Source organism: Bombina bombina, chromosome 8 (assembly GCF_027579735.1).
Source record: "Bombina bombina isolate aBomBom1 chromosome 8, aBomBom1.pri, whole genome shotgun sequence".
Taxonomy (NCBI): domain Eukaryota; kingdom Metazoa; phylum Chordata; class Amphibia; order Anura; family Bombinatoridae; genus Bombina; species Bombina bombina.
Window position 1 is genome coordinate 160,351,704 of NC_069506.1, and position 22,263 is coordinate 160,373,966.

Here is a 22,263-nt window from a genome sequence, read left to right on the forward strand (position 1 = left end):
AAAATATACTGTATATGAAAAAATATACCTGGGTCTAAACTAAGGTCTGGTGTGTACTTATGATAGAGGCTGCAAAGCTGTGGGTTGGAGCTGTCTAGTATGATCATGTGACTGATGTAGAGACTACAAGGCCATAGGTCTGATTGTAGTTCTGGTGTGGTCGTATGATACAGAGACTGCAGGGCCAAGGGTCTGATCTGTGGTCCTTTTACTCACATGACTGACACAAAGCCTCAGGAAGTCATGGGTTGAATCTGAGGTTTGGTGAGGTACAACCCCAATTCCAAAAAAGTTGGAAAATGCAAAAAAAAACTAACAAAGAGTCATTTGAAAACTCAATTCACCCTGTACTATATTGAAAACACATTATTTAAAGTTTTACTTTGTGAATTTAATGTATTTTTGAAAATATACAATCATTTCAAATCTGATGACTGCAACACACTCCAAAAACGTTGGGACAGTCGACTGTTTAATTACCACTGTGTAACATCACCTTTTCTTTTAATACCACTTATTAAGCATTTGGGCACTGAAGGCATCAATGAGTTGGTTTAGTTTGGCAAGCAGAATTTTCCCCATTCATCCATTATGCATGTCTTCAGCTGCGCAACTGAACGGGGCCTTTGTTGCCTTATTTTGCTCTTCATAATGCATCACAGATTCTCAATCGGAGACAGGTCAGGACTGCAGGCAGGCAATGGTAGCACCTGCACTCTCTGCTTATGCAACCATACGCTTGTAAACTGGGCAGAATGTGTTTTGGTGTTGTCCTGCTGAAAAATGCAGCGATGTCCTTGAAAAAGACGACATCTGGATGGCAGCATATGTTGCTCCAAAATGTAAACTTATCTTTCTGCATTAATGGTGCCCTTACAGATGTGCAAGTTACCCATGCCAAAGACACTGACACCCCCCATAGCATGATAGATGCTGGCTTTTGGATCTAACGCTGATAACAGTTTGGAAGGTCCTTTTCCTCTTTGGCTCGGAGAACATGACAGCTGTTTTTTTAATAAAAACTTTTGAAATGTTGACTTGTCGGACCACAAAACACAATTCCACTGTGCTACTGTCCATCTCAGATGAGACTGAGAACAGCGAAGTCAGTGGCGCTTCTGCAGTGTGTTGATGTATGGATTCTGCTTTCCATAGTAAAGCCTAAACTTGCATCTGTGGATGCAGTGGCGAATGGTGTCGACTGACAAAGGTTTACCAAAGTATTCCCAAGCCCATGTAAGGATATCCATTATAGACTCATGAAGGTTTTTGAGACATGTCTGAGGGATCGGAGATCATGCACATTCAGAAGTTTTTTTCTGCCTTGCCCTTTACGCACAGAGATTTGACTTGATTCCTTGAACCTTTTAATTATATTGTGCCCTGTAGAAGGTGAAATGCCCAAAATCCTACTGACTTGTCTTTGGGGAATGTTATTCTCAAAGTATTGGATTATTTGCTGAAGCATCTGTTGGCAGATTGGTGAGCCTCGACCCATCCTTGCTCTTGAAGGATTAGGCCTTTTTTGGAGGCTCCTTACATACTATGATTACACAATTGCCTCACCTGTTTCATATCACCTTCTTATCTCAACTTGTCACATCACTATTAGTCCCAACTTTTTTGGAACGTGTTGCAGTCATCAGATTTGAAATTAGTGCATATTTTCAAAAATGCATTAAATACACAAAGTAAAACATCAAATAATGTGTTAATAATGGGTTTTCAATATAATACAGGGTGAATTGAATTTTCCAATTACTCTTCTCGGTTGTATTTTTGCATTTTCCATAGTGTCACAACTTTTTCTGAATTGGGGTTGTAATACAACTGATAGAAGCTGCAGGGCCTTGGGTCTGATCTGAGGTCTAGTGTAATTGACAAGGGCTACAGGTCTGTGGGTTTGATCTGAAGTTGCAGACAACTGATCTGTGGCCCCCTGTGGGTATATGGCACAAATGAAATGAAGTCCCAGTCTACCTTGCTTGTTTAAAACAAATTATTAGCACCATTATTAACCCTCTTGTATCTGGTAGATACTCTAACATCAGAAATTAACAATATATTGAATGCTTATATTTTTAACACTTTTATAATGTTTTCATTGTTATGGTTATGAGGCCCATTTATCAACCTCCGTATGGAGCTTGTGGGCCCGTGTTTCTGGCGAGTCTTCAGACTCGTCAGAAACAGTAGTTATGAAGCAGCGGTCTAAAGACCGCTGCTCCATAACCCTGTCTGCCTGCTCTGAGCAGGCAGACAGGAATTGCCACAATTCAACCCGATCGAGTACGATCGGGTTGATTGACACCCCCTGCTGGCGGCCGAATGGCCGCGAGTCTGCAGGGGGCGGCGTTGCACCAGCAGCTCACAAGAGCTGCTGGTGCAATGCTGAATACGGAGAGCATAATGCTATCCGCATTAAGCAATGTCTGTCGGACCTGATCCGCACTGTCGGATCAGGTCCGACAGACATTTGATAAATAGGCCTCTAAGTGTAAACGTACATTATAATAATAAATAAAAGGTTGCCCCAATCCTACCATACTATAAGCAGTCTTAAATGGAACAGGGTATTTTGTGTACACAAAGCTTCCAGCTTAGTTTGTTACCTCTCAGTACTGGCTCCATTCATACAGGGAGGGGTGAAATGCAAAAGTAGACTTTAATTGCAATAGTTTATTTTACATTTTCTTTCAAAACAGGTAGAAAACCCTTTATCCAAACGGCTTGGGACCAGAAAAAGTTTGGATTTTGAAATATCTTTATCTATAAAATTGGACAGTTTGGAGTGGGGATTGGACTATGTGTAAACAATATCTTATGACATAAGTAACTTGTGTCATTCAGACAATATTTACATGTCATTATACAGTTTATAAATGTAACCTAAAGGTAGCTTTATATCATTTTTAACACTTTTATACAGTGGCGTAGCGTGGGTTGTCAGCGCCCAGAGCAAGGCAAGTATTGCGCCCCCTAACCCATTAGCACTGAGTGAGTCTCTTCCACCAGTACAGTGATGCATTTGTGAGTGCGCACGGTAGCACAAAGGGTTTCCACCTTTTGACCAGAAGATTCCTGGACACTTTTTAAAAGGTGGTGGAGAGGGTGTGTCTCAGGGTGTGACTTGGGGCATGGCTTGGGGGCATGGCTTCTCGCGGCCTCAAATTCAATATGAAAAACATTTTTATATATATATATTAATATATTATATATATATATATATATATATATTAAAAAAAAGATGTGTATAGGTATGGCGCTGTTAATTTCCCTAATATATTGACAAGAGTGGAACAAATTGCAGCCTTAGAATGCCTATCGGGCGCGATCAGTAGCCCTATATGCTGATCACCTGATAGATGGTATTATGTGAAACAAATATAAAGGGAAAGGGATGATGGAAAAGATTCTATTGGCACAGCACTCTGAATAACAAAAGATAGAAATATTTAATTTACTGATATACCTATAATTGTGATAAACATATAATTAAAGATAAGATAAAAAATATATACAAATGCGTTATCGCTGTTATGATAAAAATGACTATATTGGAGCCAGATAGATAATATTTCAAATGATTGAAATGTAAAGTTAATAAACAATAGTAATGTGTGTTGTGTGTGTTAATTGTAATTGATCCAATATATGCTGAATATATGCTGAATAAATATTAGTCTAAATTAAAAAATATGATGCCGCACTAGTTGTTATGCTGTAGCAGTTAATACATAAACCTACGACAATCCGTATAGAAAGTACCGTAACCGTGCACTAAGTATATTATATGTGCAATACAGCTGTATCGTATTTCAATAGAACCCAAATTTAGTAGTGATACAAACCATATGACATGGGTCTATCATGCTGTGAAGTGTGCACTCTGTGCAAACATATAGTAAAAAGTCCTTTTTACTATATGTTTCCACAGAGTGCACACTTCACAGCCAAGATACCTTATTCCTGGGACACAAATATATGGCAATATTAGCTATGAATTACCTCATATGTTATTGAGGGTTTTTAATGTAAGCGTACATCCTTTTACTATAATAAATTGTGTGTAATTTACATACAGAGTTGCATTATTGTTTGCTTTCTCTCCTTTTGCCATATATACACAGGAACGAGTGGTGAAGAGTGCTAACATTTTCGGAAGACAGAAAACCTTCAACTCGCAGCTGATACCCGGAAGGGATTCCCCTTGCACTACGCGGCACTTACCTCATATGATTGAGGTGAAGGAGTGTAAGTAGGCTCCCAACGGGACCTGTTGCTCAAAGAAAATTGTTTTGACATCTGTTTATTTATTCTCCATTGGGAATTAACAAGGACTATATTTATAGAACATTGGCTCATTGTGTTCTTAACTTTGTCTTATGTTTACGGTACTTTCCATACGGATTGTCGTAGGTTTATGTATTAACTGCTACAGCATAACAACTAGTGCGGCATCATATTTTTTAATTTAGACTAATATTTATTCAGCATATATTCAGCATATATTGGATCAATTACAATTAACACACACAACACACACAACACACATTACTATTGTTTATTAACTTTACAGTTCAATCATTTGAAATACTATCTATCAATATAGTCATTTTTATCATAACAGCGATAACGCATTTGTATATATTTTTTATCTTATGAAAATCAATCGATAACTGCATTCCATAAAAGTTAAAATATTTCCTTTATTCAAATTCGATTAAAATCCACGGCACACATGTTAAAACCATAAAAATTCAGTGGGAAATCTGTCAGTCTGACGCGTTTCGGCTATCTAGCCTTATTCATAGACTTAATCTGACTAGCACCTGTGGAGCTTAAATACGCTCCCTCACATTCTCATTGGTTGCCTCTTTTCCCACTGAAAGCTGTAGTATGGAGACTTAAAGAGACAGCAGTTCAACACCATCAATGATATTGTAAAAGGGAAGCACACATTATTACAGTACAGTTAACCCCTAACTGACTATGGTGTGACTTCTCTACTTGTAATATTGCATGCATTTCATTAGATATATTTTCAAATCCATCTTAATCTAGTTAAGTACTACATATCTACTAAACAATGATAACAGATTAGTATATATATATATATATATATATATATATATATGTGTTGTGCATGCATATATACAAGTTACATTTCTGCATCCTTGTTCTAGGAGAGACACTGACTGTACCCTGCTATTTAACTTATGTTTGTGTTTAGAATAGAAAAAATGATGATTAGTAACAATTAATCTCATCATTACATCCATTTACTATACATGGCCTATCTTACTGCCTATTTACTCCCAGAAGTTAATGATGTCTCCGTCTATGTTTAGGCCATTTGGTTTACGCGTCCTAAGTGTAAAAATCCAGTAGGCCTCCTTTCTAAAGAGGGCTTGTACCCTATTACCACCCCTGGGCTGTTTCATTACCAAATCAATAATCATCCAGGTGAACGTACTTATATCTCCCCCATGTTCACATATGAAATGTTTTGAGACTCCTGTTGTGGCTCTATTCTTATCTATGTCATATAGGTGTTCCTTAATCCTGACTCTAGTCTCTCTGGAAGTGCATCCTATATACTGTTTCTCACAGGCTGTGCATGTCACCATGTATATGGCATAGTCTGATCTACAATTTGTACAAAAGCCACAGTTAAAGACCTTGGCCTAGATTTGGAGTTCGGCGGTAAAAGGGCTGTTAACGCTCCGCGGGTTTTTTTCTGGCCGCACCATAAATTTAACTCTGGTATCGAGAGTTCAAACAAATGCTGCGTTAGGCTCCAAAAAAGGAGCGTAGAGCATATTTACCGCAAATGCAACTCTCGATACCAGAGTTGCTTACGGACGCGGCCGGCATCAAAAACGTGCTCGTGCACGATTCTCCCATAGGAAACAATGGGGCAGTTTGAGCTGAAAAAAAACCTAACACCTGCAAAAAAGCAGCGTTCAGCTCCTACCGCAGCCCCATTGTTTCCTATGGGGAAACACTTCCTACGTCTGCACCTAACACTCTAACAAGTACCCCGAGTCTAAACACCCCTAACCTTACACTTATTAACCTCTAATCTGCCGCCCCCGCTATCACTGACCCCTGCATTACAGTTTTAACCCCTAATCTGCCGCTCCGTAAACCGCCGCCACCTACGTTATCCCTATGTACCCCTAATCTGCTGCCCTAACATCGCCGACCCCTATGTTATATTTATTAACCCCTAATCTGCCCCCCACAACGTCGCCGACACCTGCCTACACTTTTTAACCCCTAATCTGCCGAGCGGACCTGAGCGCTACTATAATAAAGTTATTAACCCCTAATCCGCCTCACTAACCCTATCATAAATAGTATTAACCCCTAATCTGCCCTCCCTAACATCGCCGACACCTACCTTCAATTATTAACCCCTAATCTGCCGACCGGAGCTCACCGCTATTCTAATAAATGTATTAACCCCTAAAGCTAAGTCTAACCCTAACACTAACACCCCCCTAAGTTAAATATAATTTTTATCTAACGAAATAAATTAACTCTTATTAAATAAATGATTCCTATTTAAAGCTAAATACTTAACTGTAAAATAAATCCTAATATAGCTACAATATAAATTATAATTATATTATAGCTATTTTAGGATTTATATTTATTTTACAGGCAACTTTGTAATTATTTTAACCAGGTACAATAGCTATTAAATAGTTAAGAACTATTTAATAGTTACCTAGTTAAAATAATAACAAATTTACCTGTAAAATAAATCCTAACCTAAGATATAATTAAACCTAACACTACCCTATCAATAAAATAATTAAATAAACTACCTACAATTACCTACAATTAACCTAACACTACACTATCAATAAATTAATTAAACACAATTCCTACAAATAACTACAATTAAATAAACTAGCTAAAGTACAAAAAATAAAAAAGAACTAAGTTACAGAAAATAATAAAATATTTACAAACATAAGAAAAATATTACAACAATTTTAAACTAATTACACCTACTCTAAGCCCCCTAATAAAATAACAAAGCCCCCCAAAATAAAAAATTCCCTACCCTATTCTAAAATACAAATATTACAAGCTCTTTTACCTTACCAGCCCTGAACAGGGCCCTTTGCGGGGCATGCCCCAAGAATTTCAGCTCTTTTGCCTGTAAAAAAAAAACATACAATACCCCCCCCCCAACATTACAACCCACCACCCACATACCCCTAATCTAACCCAAACCCCCCTTAAATAAACCTAACACTACCCCCCTGATGATCTTCCTACCTTGTCTTCACCATGCCAGGTTCACCGATCCGTCCTGGCTCCAAGATCTTCATCCAACCCAAGCGGGGGCTAGACATCCACTGAAGAAGTCCAGAAGAGGGTCCAAAGTCTTCCTCCTATCCGGCAAGAAGAGGACATCCGGACCGGCAAACATCTTCTCCAAGCGGCATCTTCTATCTTCTTCCATCCGATGACGACCGGCTCCATCTTGAAGACCTCCAGCGCGGATCCATCCTCTTCTTCCGACGACTAGACGACGAATGACGGTTCCTTTAAGGGACGTCATCCAAGATGGCGTCCCTCGAATTCCGATTGGCTGATAGGATTCTATCAGCCAATCGGAATTAAGGTAGGAATTTTCTGATTGGCTGATGGAATCAGCCAATCAGAATATAGTTCAATCCGATTGGCTGATCCAATCAGCCAATCAGATTGAGCTCGCATTCTATTGGCTGTTCCGATCAGCCAATAGAATGCGAGCTCAATCTGATTGGCTGATTGGATCAGCCAATCGGATTGAACTATATTCTGATTGGCTGATTCCATCAGCCAATCAGAAAATTCCTACCTTAATTCCGATTGGCTGATAGAATCCTATCAGCCAATCGGAATTCGAGGGACGCCATCTTGGATGACGTCCCTTAAAGGAACCGTCATTCGTCGTCTAGTCGTCGGAAGAAGAGGATGGATCCGCGCTGGAGGTCTTCAAGATGGAGCCGGTCGTCATCGGATGGAAGAAGATAGAAGATGCCGCTTGGAGAAGATGTTTGCCGGTCCGGATGTCCTCTTCTTGCCGGATAGGAGGAAGACTTTGGACCCTCTTCTGGACTTCTTCAGTGGATGTCTAGCCCCCGCTTGGGTTGGATGAAGATCTTGGAGCCAGGACGGATCGGTGAACCTGGCATGGTGAAGACAAGGTAGGAAGATCATCAGGGGGGTAGTGTTAGGTTTATTTAAGGGGGGTTTGGGTTAGATTAGGGGTATGTGGGTGGTGGGTTGTAATGTTGGGGGGGGGGTATTGTATGTTTTTTTTTACAGGCAAAAGAGCTGAAATTCTTGGGGCATGCCCCGCAAAGGGCCCTGTTCAGGGCTGGTAAGGTAAAAGAGCTTGTAATATTTGTATTTTAGAATAGGGTAGGGAATTTTTTATTTTGGGGGGCTTTGTTATTTTATTAGGGGGCTTAGAGTAGGTGTAATTAGTTTAAAATTGTTGTAATATTTTTCTTATGTTTGTAAATATTTTATTATTTTCTGTAACTTAGTTCTTTTTTATTTTTTGTACTTTAGCTAGTTTATTTAATTGTAGTTATTTGTAGGAATTGTGTTTAATTTATTTATTGATAGTGTAGTGTTAGGTTTTATTGTAGGTAATTGTAGGTAGTTTATTTAATTATTTTATTGATAGGGTAGTGTTAGGTTTAATTATATCTTAGGTTAGGATTTATTTTACAGGTAAATTTGTTATTATTTTAACTAGGTAACTATTAAATAGTTCTTAACTATTTAATAGCTATTGTACCTGGTTAAAATAATTACAAAGTTGCCTGTAAAATAAATATTAATCCTAAAATAGCTATAATATAATTATAATTTATATTGTAGCTATATTAGGATGTATTTTACAGGTAAGTATTTAGCTTTAAATAGGAATTATTTATTTAATAAGAGTTAATTTATTTCGTTAGATAAAAATTATATTTAAGTTAGGGGGGTGTTAGTGTTAGGGTAAGACTTAGCTTTAGGGGTTAATCCATTTATTAGAATAGCGGTGAGCTCCGGTCGGCAGATTAGGGGTTAATAATTGAAGGTAGGTGTCGGCGATGTTAGGGAGGGCAGATTAGGGGTTAATACTATTTATGATAGGGTTAGTGAGGCGGATTAGGGGTTAATAACTTTATTATAGTAGCGCTCAGGTCCGCTCGGCAGATTAGGGGTTAATAAGTGTAGGTAGGTGTCGGCGACGTTGAGGGGGGCAGATTAGGGGTTAATAAATATAACATAGGGGTCGGCGATGTTAGGGGTAGCAGATTAGGGGTACATAGGGATAACGTAGGTGGCGGCGATTTGCGGTCGGAAGATTAGGGGTTAATTATTTTAAGTAGCTTGCGGCGACGTTGTGGGGGGCAAGTTAGGGGTTAATAGATATAATACAGGGGTCGGCGGTGTTAGGGGCAGCAGATTAGGGGTACATAAGTATAACGTAGGTGGCGGTCGGCAGATTAGGGGTTAAAAATTTTAATCGAGTGGCGGCGATGTGGGGGGACCTCGGTTTAGGGGTACATAGGTAGTTTATGGGTGTTAGTGTACTTTAGGGTACAGTAGTTAAGAGCTTTATAAACCGGCGTTAGCCAGAAAGCTCTTAACTCCTGCTATTTTCAGGCGGCTGGAATCTTGTCGTTAGAGCTCTAACGCTCACTGCAGAAACGACTCTAAATACCGGCGTTAGGAAGATCCCATTGAAAAGATAGGCTACGCAAATGGCGTAGGGGGATCTGCGGTATGGAAAAGTCGCGGCTGTAAAGTGAGCGTTAGACCCTTTAATCACTGACTCCAAATACCAGCGGGCGGCCAAAACCAGCGTTAGGAGCCTCTAACGCTGGTTTTGACGGCTACCGCCGAACTCTAAATCTAGGCCCTTGTGGGTACTGGAAGATTGAAAAACCTTGCTCGTCTGCGTAAGGTCACATGCTACACAGCTACGTGTGCCACACTTATAGTGTCCTTTACATGTGAGCCAACTGCTACTCTTCTTGGGTTTTTTCAATACACTAGGGGACACCATATTACCAATAGTAACATTCCTTTTAGACACAAACTTGCACCCCTCTTCAATCACGTTTTTTAATACATTATCAGCTTTCAAAATTGATAAATTCTTTCTGATAATATTACAGATACTATTGTATTGGTTGGTGTAGGTAGTCATGAATGTGATTCCTCCAGTTTGACTCTTGTGGCTTGTACCTTTCTCATTCCTCTTACATTTTGTTTTTGGCATTTTGGGTTTAAGTAGTTCTTCCCTAGATATGTCTCTAACATCTTTATAAGCTCTAATTATATGTTTATCACAATTATAGGTATATCAGTAAATTAAATATTTCTATCTTTTGTTATTCAGAGTGCTGCGCCAATAGAATCTATTCCTTCATCCCTTTCCCTTTATATTTGTTTCACACACATATATATATATATATATATATATATATATATATGTATATATATATACACATACACGCAATATATATATATATATATATATATATATATATATATATATATATATATATATATATATATATATAATTTTAAATGTGTATAGAGGCTATGAGTAAGGCTCACGCCGAAACGCGTTAGCCGCTTTGTTGTTACTAGCTCTACAATTTTTCACCCCCTCTGTATTGTTTGTTTTTTATTAGGGACATGATCCCTGTGTATACTTCGTATACCTTATTTTGTGATGTTATACCCTGTTCATTAAATTCACTCTCAATACTAACGGCCAGTATCAGGTGCTTCTGTTCTCTTGTTCGTTATTTTGCATTTTTGGGCCGTAGTGAGCACTGATTTTGTGGCTGTGAGCTGTGGATCTGGCGGACTTCAAGAAACAGCCTGCAGGACCAGGGATCGATGACAGCCTTCCCTCCACAGTTTGGCATACATCGTTGCAGTCCAGTGTGACATCAGGAAAGCCGCTGGAGCAACAACATATGAGGTATTTGCCTACTATTTGTTTAAGGGGAGTCTTGTTACTTTGCCAATATGAATTACTAATTGCTGTCCTACATGTTGGATGTTTTTGGCCTGTAACTGCAAGATCCGTTTTCCTGCGTTTTCTACTGGTCTCCGGGGAGAGAGGAACCCTGGGTGACTATTGTGATTTGTGACTGTTTGACAACGGAGGATTTTTATTAAGTAGGTTGGTGGAAGTTATGCACAGTACCTACCTGGGTTGGTAGGCTATGTTTCCATTTACAACTGTGGACATCAGCACATTATTGTTCCTCTGTTGATTGTATAAACACCCATTTTTTGCTTCTTTCCTCTGCATTTGTGGAACGGTCATTGGGCAGGGTCAGACTGATATGTTACAGGATATTTTTTCTCTGTGAAGGGGCACAGTGTGCTAAAAGAACACGCACCCTGAGTTGCAATAAAAATGAACAGGCATGGAAGTTATTCTAGCTTTTGTTCTATCTCAGGAGTGCTGTTCTCTCTCTTCTGATATTTATGCAAATTACTCTTGGGTCTCCCTAAGAGTAATGGGGAAACCAGGCGTGGACTCCGTGCACACATGCCCTTAGAGAGATACAACTGTACAACTGCACCTCATTGACGAGGCCCACCGAAGGCCGAAACAATCATCTGGGGTTGTTGTTTCTCTTGTTCAGAGAAGAACTGCCTGGTATTTCGGTGCTGGACGGTCATTGGACAGGGTCAGACTGATATGCTATAGGATATTTTTTCTCTGTGAAGGGGCATAGTGTGCTAAAAGAACGTGCACCCTGAGTTGCAATAAAAATGAACAGGCATGGAAGTTATTCTAGCTTTTTTTCTATCTCAGGAGTGCTGTTCTCTCTCTTCTGATATATATATATATATATATATATATATATATATATATATATATATATATATATATATATATATTAAATATATATTTTTTTATAGAGCAGGCCGGCAGGTGATCACTTCAGGTGATCAGCAGGTAATACAGAGGAAACTCTTTTTTTATAAAAAAACATATTTTACCTAGAAAAAACTGCAGATCATATCATTAGGAAGAAGTTGAACAGTACCCAAACAGCAAGGTCGCAGCCTAGCCACCTCTGTCGGACTCGTCGCAGAAGCAGCTCGCAGCAACACTGCACTTGCACACCACCGAGATCAAATGACTGGGCGGGATTTGGGTCCGTGGGAGGTGAGCTGAGAGGAGGACTGGTTGGACCATCGACCATGATGCACTTCAGGCTGCATCCAGGGCCTCCTCCTCACTTCACTTGAAGATAAGTGTGACTGACTCATGCACATTCTTTTACCCCCCCCCAATTATTAATACCGGGGCAGGTGGCAACCCTAGTAGCGCACCTTATGAATTGGCAGGTAGCTCCCTCACAAGTAACCCCTAAAATTCCTTAGGGACACAAATTTCTTTTGAAATTTTACGCCCCTAAGAATTATGCGCCCTGGGCAACCGCACCTGTGGCTCCCCCACGCTACGCCACTGTTTTTATATACATTGTACCCTCAGAAGATAGTACAGTATTGTAATCAGAAAGGTAATATTTGTTTTAAACAAATATTGACTAATATTTGCATTTTAGAATGCACAAATCAAACTAAAGACACAGGCAGAAAAGATTGTGACAGGCAGGGAAAAATAGTAAATTTTGATCATTGTATTTTATAAAAAATATTAATTAAAAAGTCTGGCTTTCAGAATAAGTTTGCATTCTAGAATTTTGGATTTGGGGAGTTGTACCTGTAACAGTTAAACATACATTTTCAAACACACAACCTTAAAAGGACATTAAAGTATTTTTTTATAAAGAGACACAATATATATCAGCAATTAAGAACTGCGTAGCAAAACCTCTGATAAAAATACATGTTTTTAAAACAAATTAAAAAGACACATATGCTGAATTTTGTTAGTTTAGACAAGTTCATGGATATATCAATTGAAGCCATATGAGATGTAAGGAACTTCTAAGCAAACTCTATGTAGCATTTTGAAGGGCCAAGGTATGTCTTAGTATCCTTACCTTGACAGTGTGGCAACATTAGAATGAATGTAGACTAAATAGCTTTTTTTCCAATATTTAGTTATCCCTTTAAGGACACAGCTTTCAGTTTGCTCAATTGTTTTATGACAGAAAAATTCCGTCATATGTCCTTAAGAGGTTAAACATTTTGGATTACAAGTGGAATACAATTAATAGCGCAGGAGCATTATCTTGTACCTGGCCTTGGGCAAAAATAATGCACAAATTTGTGTACACAAAATACCATGTTCCATTTAAGACTGCCTAACTCTCACTCCTATGTAACAAAGTATGGTATGATTGGGGCAACCTTTTATTTATTATTATAAAGTACATTAAGAATATTAAAAAAAGCATCTTAACATGGCTGAAACTATTTTAGTTTGACCTATACTTTTTATGGATAGTGCAGAGAGCTGTATTGGCATCCTTACTGCGCTTGTATTATAAGGGACGATGCGCTCAAGCACAATCCAAAATAGCTCTTTAAAATGTAGAGCTTTTTGGAACCTGATGTAAATGATTATGGTTTGCTAGTTTACCTAACAAAACACATGAAAATGTAACCAAAAGAAAGGATTTAAGTTCTATTTAGATTTAAAGGGACACTCAAGTCAAAAAAAACTTTTAGGATTCAGAAAGAGCAGCAGTTTTAAGACACTTTACTTCCATTATCAAATTGTGTACAGTCTTTTTATATGCCCACTTTCTGGGGAACATGATCCTTTTGAGCATGTGCACAAGCTCACAGGGTATATGTATACTAGTCTGTGATTGGCTGATGTCTGTCACATGATAAACCTAGGTAGGCTCATATGCAAATTTCTTAGCCCTTGAAGGCCGCCTCTTATATGAATGCATTTTTACATTTTTTTCATAACTAGAGGGTGTTAGTTCATGTGTGCCATATAGATAACATTGTACTCATGCCCATGGAGTTACCTATTAGTCAGCACTGATCTGCTAAAATGCAAGTCTATCAAAACAACTGAAATAAGGGGACAGTCTTCAGAGGCTTAGATACAAGGTAATCACAGAGGTAAAATGTGTATTAATATAACTGTGTTGACTGGGGAATGGGTAATAAAGGGATTATTTATCTTTTTAAACAATATAAATTCTGGTGTAGACTGTCCCTTTAAGGGGTCAAAGGTGTATATGTGTAGATGTATGCATGTGTGAAGTGTGTTATGATTAAGGTTTTACTGAAATAGTAGTGCACAGAAGTAAATTAAGAACTACTTAGCGTGCTATTGGCCTAGCACTCGAGTGTTATTTGACATGAAGTTTACTGGCCACCCCATATAAGTCTATTATGTGGCTCAAACAATAAAAAATAATTTGTAATGTGAGTGCAAAAATGGAACCAGGTACGGATTGCAGATGAGTGATTTTAAAGCACAATAGCGCTAACATTTCTGCATTCCACTTGTAATCTAGGCCTTTATTAATTGCGTGTCTAGTCTAAATAAACACATAATATAACACCAATGTGTTTGTTTCTCTACTTTCCTGCCCTGATATAAACAGCATGCCACAACTTGAAAACTGGAATGCAACTGGGGACTTTGGGAATACAGAGCAGCTATATATTTTCTCTTCCTGGAAGAGGTTTACACTTTTATAGTAAAGCGTAAACTGTGATGTTACACTGTTATAATAAAATTGAGTTATAATGTTACACATCAGACACTCCTTGCTTTTTGAGGCCAATAAGCAAATTTTATAACCTAAGTTTTCAAAATTCTGCAAATTAAACAACCCAGCTTTTTCTTTTGCAGCGTATTCAAGTACTAGAGAGCATGCGACAAGGACATATTTTAACACATAAGGAAGAGGTTTAGAATGTATAATTAATGGTCTATTCTGTTTCAATTTCTAGCAGCAACAATTATATATATATAGAGATATATAAATATATATCTATATATATGAGAGAGTATACACTGTAATCTTGATACAGTAGTGTGTATGGTAACAACTAAAACCTTGAGTGTTGCATTTTAAATATATAGTTATAATCATTTTGTTAGTATTAAGTGAATGTATTATATTGAAGGTGGAATATTGTATGCAATCTGAAGGGCACTGTCCTTGTTCTCCTGTAGATTGTCTAAAGCTCCTGCAGAATATTTGTCACTGGGGTTTTATGTAGCCAAGAGGTTAAGTAAAATGCACAAAATGATAGAAATAGCAGGTGTCGTGCAATGCTTCATGTCTTCAGACAGCACATCCAAGTGTACCATATTGCACTAATGACATGACATTAAGAGAGAATGGCCCGAGGCAGACTCCTGTCTGTTAGAGGCGGATGTCAGACTATAACAGATTAGTTGAACAAATCTGGAGAACCAATACATACAGCTGCCTCCTGATAGTTTCTTGGGACTCAATGCCATAAGCCTTACGATCTCCCTCCTGCAGGCGAAATTTCCGTTGCAGTTTGGCCAGCTCACTCTCTGCTGTAATATAAAGAATTTGCACATGGGTGTCCAGGAAAAAGCATGCAAACACTGACAAAACGTTACACCCCAGGCGCAGCTTCAGGGTAAGTTACAAGACTAATCACTTCAATGTGACCAAAATACGTAGTCCAAATATTTCATCTATAAGACTTTAGTGCAGTTCTAACTACGTTACTCTCAGGCTGTAACACTTTTGTAGAATGGCGTCAATTTGTTTAAATGCGCTTGATATAAATGTTTCGCTTTACAATAAAACATCTTATTACAAAGGCTAAGGGGGATCTTGAAGTGCTTTTTCATATACGCATGACACTCATCAGCAATTAAAGGAATAGTCTAGTCAAAATTAAACTTTCATGATTCAGATAGAGCATGCAATTTTAAGCAACTTTCTAATTGACTCATATTATCAATTTTTCTTCATTCCCTTGGTATATTTATTTGAAACTAAGCTTAGGGCCCGGCTCATTTTTGGTTCAGTGCCTGGGTAGCACTTGCTGATTGGTGGCTACATTTAGACACAAATCAGAAAGTGCTACCCAAGTTCTGAACCAAAAATGGGATGGCTCCTATGCTTACATTCTTGCTTTTTCAAATAAAAATACCAAGAGAACAAAGAAAAATTGATAATAGGAGTAAATTAGAAAGTTGCTTAAAATTGCATGCTCTATCTGAATCATTGAAGTTTACATTTGACTAGACTACCCCTTTAAAGGGACATCAAATATAAACTTTTTGTTTGATATAGAAAATACAATTTTAAAAGACTTTGCAATTTACTTCTATTTTCAAATGTACTTACTTCTATTGGTATCCTTTTTTTAAAAGCATACCTAGGTAGGCTTTGGAGCAGCATTATTGGGAGCTAGTAAGTGACTGGTGCCTATACACATATGCTTCTTGTCATTGGCTTACCAGATGTACAGTGAGGTTCCAGTAGTGCATTACTGTTCTAGAGCTGACTTTTATTTTGTGTTTAACCCCCTTGTTTTTTTAAAATAATTGAAAACTGTAATTTTCCTTGCAGAATGTGCATTACTTTACAAACCAAATACCCTTGTTTTCCTATATCTTCTTCTGTGGCCAATTAATGACAGACATTAATGAGCTGCAACAAGTAGCATAATATACATGCTTCTCTGTATAATGATTTTGATTTTGAGTGCATATATATATATATATATATATATATATTGTATGTGTGAGTGTGTATATATATATATATATATATAGTGTATGTGTGAGTGTATATATATATATATATATATATATATATATATACACAGGTCTTTTTCGGTGTCATTTCCCGGTGACTCCAACTCTCCAATGTCTCTGTCTGATGGAGTACCTCAAGGATCTGCTCTGGGTCCTCTACTCTTCTCAATTTAGACTTCTTCACTGGGTAAACTTATCAACAGTTATGGCTTCAAATATCACCTCTATGCTGATGACACCCAGATCTACCTCTCCACCCCTGCTCTCTTTCCCTCTGTCCTTTCTCATGTCAGCGACTGCTTATCTGGATGGCCTCTCACCACCTAAAGATTAACTTGTCCAAGACTGAGCTCCTTCTAATCCCCCCCCCCCTCAAGCTCTACGCCGACTTCTGACTTCTCTATCTCTGTCAACAATATCACCATTTCCCCATCGCTCCAAGTCCGCTGCCTCTGAGTTACACTTGACTCAAATCTATCCGTCGTCCCCCACATCCAATCACTTTCTACATCCTGCTGCAACCACCATCGCAATATTTTCAAGATTCGCCCTTTTCTGAGCGCTAACACCACAAAGCAAATAATCCACTCCCTTGTTATTTCCCGACTTTACTGCAATAACCTACTTACTGGCCTTCCTCTTTCCCGCCTCCCCCCCCCCCTTCAATCCATCCTAAATGCCTCTGCCAGGCTAATCCACCTTTCCCGTCGCTCTGTATCTGCTGCACCTCTCTGTGAGTCCCTTCACTGGCTCCCCATTCACAGCAGAATTAAAATCAAAATTCTTACCCTTAAATACAAAGCTCTCACCAACGCCGCTCCCCACTACCTATCCTCTCTAATAAACAAGTATACTCCAGTCCGACCCACTAAGATCCAATAATGACCTGCTCCTTGCATCTTCAACTATGACCTCTTCCCATGCTAGACTGCAGGACTTCTGTTGTGCAGCACCTACCCTCTGGAACTCTCTCCCTTGTGCTGTCAGGCGTTTCTTCCTTTAAATACTCCCTGAAGACTTTTTTGTTCAGAGAAGCCTACCACCCAACTCAAAAATAAATGAATTTCACTTTCCTCATCTAACTCTGCATTAACATCTTTCTCAATCTTGCAGTCGCCCCCTCATGTTTCTCAACCTCCTATCCTTCTAGATTGTAAATTCCCACGGGAATAGGGCCCTCAATTCCTCCTGTATTGTATATTGGGTACTTGTAAAGCGTGGCCAATCACCCGTAAGGGTCTCAAGGCGCTGCTCATTTTATCAACCTCAGAACGGATGAAAGGCTGAGTGGACCTCACTGGGGATTGAACCTGCAACCCTTGGGTTGCTACAGAGCTCAGCCACAGTGCCTTAGCATGCTGAGCTATCTGTCCGGTTTACTGTATGTGTTTGTGTTTGAAAATTTTGTCCTGTCTCTTACAAGTCTTATATCATTGTTTTATTTAAATTAATTGTACCCATGGACAGCGCTGCAGAATATGTTGGCGCTTCATAAATAAAGTATAATTTTATATATATATATATATATATATATATATATATATGCACAAATAAGAACAGTAACACCACAGGATTTTTCACCAAAGCAAAGTCAAATTTATTGACGTTTCAGGGGAACACATAATCCCCTCCTTCTGAAAAAGGGGATTATGTGTTCCCCGAAATGTCAATAAATTTGACTTTGCTTAGGTGAAAAATCCTGTTGAGTTACTGTTCTTGTTTGAATATAATATGTCAAGTTAAACATCCAGGTGGCTGTATATGGAGGGTGGATTCATGATTGGATTTTTTTATATATATATCTAAACATCTAAAAATAAGATACAGTTCAATGTTTCTGATTTCCTTATCAATTATCCATATGAGAATCATAAAAAAATATCACTGTGATAGAAATGAAAGAGTCCCCTTAGAATTTTAGGCTTCTTAAAATAAGTCTTCAATATTTGGATAAAAGTCTGAGTCATATTATCGAGTAGAAGTGGCCAGAAGGAAGATAAATATGTGGTCTATTACAAAACAAATGGCTGGGTTAAAAACTTAGTTAAAAACTTAAAATGCTCCAAAATTGTATGTTTAATAATTTATTAGTCTCATAAAAACAATATACATCTTACTATATTCTTACTACATAACTATGCTTTAAGGGAGCGCTTTACATTTAAAACTAGCTTGGATATATGACTAGTAGAATTCACTATCTTATAATATTTTTATAAGGTGATGCTGCAGCATAGCTGTAAAAAGCTGCCTAGAAAATATCACCTGAACATCTCTATTCAAAAAAATGAAAGATATTTTACCTCCGAGTTTCCTCAGTAGATACATCTCATTGTAAAGGTCACAGTTTGTTTGTGAGTCATTGTTTTGTTTTTAACAACATAGCAATTCTAATGTGGGCCACAAACTTCTATTTTCTCTTAACTTAAAGGGACAGTCTACTCAAAATTAAACTTTCATGATTAAGATAGGGCGTGCATTTTTAAACAACTTTCAAATTTACTTCTATCACCAAATTTATTTTGTTCTCTTGGTATTCTTTGTTGAAAGCTAAACTTAGGTAGGCTCACATGCTAATTTCTAAGCCCTTGAAGAACGCCTCTTATCTCAGTGCATTTTGACAGTTTTTTTACAGCTATACAGTGCTAGTTCATGTGTGCAATTTAGATATCATTGTGCTCACTCCTGTGGAGTTATTTATGAGTCAGCACTGACTGGCTAAAATGCAAGTCTGTAAAAATAACTGAAATAAGGGGGCAGTCTGCAGAGGCTTAGATACAAGGTAATCACAGAGGTAAAAAGTATATTAATACAGTATAACATTGTTGGTTATGCAAAACTGGGGAATGGGTAATAAAAGGATTGCCTGTTCCTTAGGCATTTGGCAACAGGTGATTAGGTCCATCCCTTTAGCCTTGTGGCATAGTCCTTGGTTGAGTTCTATTGTGTGTTTTGGGATTTGATTGGTTTGGATATTTTTGAAGTGTTTAACCCCTTAGTGACCACAGCACTTTTCAATTTTCTGACCGTTTGGGACCAGGGCTATTTTTACATTTCTGCGGTGTTTGTGTTTAGATGTAATTTTCTTCTTACTCATTTACTGTACCCACACATATTATATACTATATTTTTTTATGATTAAATGTACTTTCTAAAGATACCATTATTTTCATCATATCTTATAATTTACTATAAAGATAATTATAAAATATGATGAAAAAATTGAAAAAAAAAACACTTTTTCTAACTTTGACCCCCAAAATCTCTTACGCATCTACAACCTCCAAAAAACTACCATGCTAGATAGCTTCTAAATTTTGTCCAGAGTTTGTTGCTTGTTCTTTGCTTTTGTTGCAAGTTATAGGGCAATAAATACAAGTAGCACTTTGCTATTTCCAAATCATTTTTTTTTTCAGAATTAGCGATAGTTACATTGTAACACTGATATCTGTCAGGAATCCATGAATAACCCCTCACATGTATATATATATATTTTAGTAGACAACCCAAAGTATTGATCTAGGCCCATTTTGGTATATTTCATGCCACCATTTCACCGCCAAATGCAATCAAATACAAAAAAAAATTAACAAAAAAAACTTTTTCACAGGGGTCCCTTTATTAATGTGTGGGCGCACATACGCCGTCGGCATTTATCATTGCACCAGCAGTTCTTGTAAACTGCTGGTGCAATACCACCCCCTGCAGATTTGCGGCCAATCAGCCGCTAGCAGGGGGTGTCAATCATCACCAAATGTCAATATATTGCAGCTCTTAAAACAGCAAAGTGGCTTTAGCAGAGATTTATAATCAGAGTGCCAGACACGTCCTTGGTCACTAACTGACACTTTTTGTAGGACGTGCCTGGCACGTCCTCGGTCGTTAAGGGGTTAAGAATGTTTTTGATAGTAATGTTTTGTCTGAGGCTATGAAAGTGGGTATAACTGTTTTGCTTTTCAAAAAGGGTGATAGGAATTTGGGTAATTGGAGACCGATTTCATTGTTAAATGTTGATTATAAAATTGTTGCAAAAGTGTTTGCAGATAGGATGAGGAATCTTATTGTGAAGTTGGAGGGCAAGGAATAATGTTGTGCAGTACAAGGTAGACAGATTGTGGAGAGTTTGGTGTGCTTGAGAGATGCTTTGTGGTATGGAAAGGAACACAAGCAGTCAGTGGCTACCATAGACTTTGAAAAAGCTTTGGATTGTGTGTTGCATGAGTTTATGTTTGAAGTGTCAGGTAGGATGGGTATGCCAGTAAAGATGTTAGGGTGTATTAAATGTTTATATAAGGAAATTGTGAGTAAGATTGTTGTGAATGTGTTTTTGAATGTTTGACTGATGCAATTGATATTAAGTCTGGTGTGAGTCATGGTTATCCCCTGTCTCCTTCTGTTTTTATGTGTGTGATTGAGCAGTTGTTGTTGAATTTAAGGAATGATAAAGTTATAAGGGGCGTAGAAGTGCCAGGTAGTGGGGGTAGGAATTTACAAGTGATGGGTTATATGGATGAGGTGACAATTGTGAGTAGAACACAGGAGAGTTTGAGAAGGGTTAAGCTTCAAGTAGAATGTTTTTGTGTATCGAGTGGTTCTAAAGTTAATTGTGGTAAGTGTGTTTGTATATTTTTTGGTTGTTGGAAGGAGACCGAACTGTGTGGATGGCCTGTAACTGATGAAGCAATTGTGGTTTCAGAGGCAAAATTTCATGAAGATTTAAAATGAAAGGAAGTTGGCATAGTATTTGTGAAAAAGGTTAAAGGAAAACTTATAGTTATAGTCATTACCTAGTTTGAGTATGGAAGGAAAGTTTCTGGATATTAAAGCTGTGTTACGTCCTATTTTGTTGTATGTGAATTGAGTGTTTCCTACATTTGAATTGTTTTTGAGGAGAGCTGTGTTTTGAGTAAAGTAAGTGGTTGAAGTGAAAAAATGTTTGGGCATGGTTTGAGGAAAGTTATGTTTCTATTTTCTTTGTGATTTACGGAAGTATGATAAAGTGAACTCAGAAGGTATCTGGAAATTAAAAAAATTGAAGAAATGTTTCAATAATTTCTAGGGGGGGTTGTAGGGATTATGTTAGTTGGGGTTGGTGTTAGGGTAAGTGAAATAGAGGTGTTGTGTTGTGTTAGGTAATAATAAGTTGATAAATGTTTATTTAGAGGGACAGTCAACACTAAAATTGTTTAAATCATTTAAAAAGATAGACAATGCCTTTACTACCCATTCCCCAACTTTGCACAATCAACATTGTTATATTAATATACTTTATAATATTTAAACCTCTAAATTTCTGTCTGTTTCTACGCCACTACATTCAGCCTTTTATCCCATGATTTTGTATTAGCTTTTCATAACAGGAGACTGCTAGTTCCTGTGGGCCATATAGATAACATTGTGCTCACGCCCATGGGTTGTGGATGACACTGCACTAATTGGCTAAAATGCAAGTCAAAAGATAATAAATAAATATCCATGTGATCAGGGGACTGTCAAAAGAGGCTTAGATGCAAGCTAATTACATA

At 37.8% G+C, this 22,263-nt stretch overlaps 1 protein-coding gene across 1 annotated transcript in view; it reads right to left on the reverse strand.

Annotated features, from left to right (window-relative positions):
* ODAD1 (outer dynein arm docking complex subunit 1) overlaps positions 1-22,263 on the reverse strand; it is a 249,453-nt gene that overhangs the window by 217,573 nt on the left and 9,617 nt on the right. Inside the window, exon 3 of the mRNA XM_053691034.1 lies at positions 15,421-15,520. Coding sequence (XP_053547009.1) covers positions 15,421-15,520 — 100 coding nt within the window. The remainder of the gene's footprint in view (positions 1-15,420; positions 15,521-22,263) is intronic.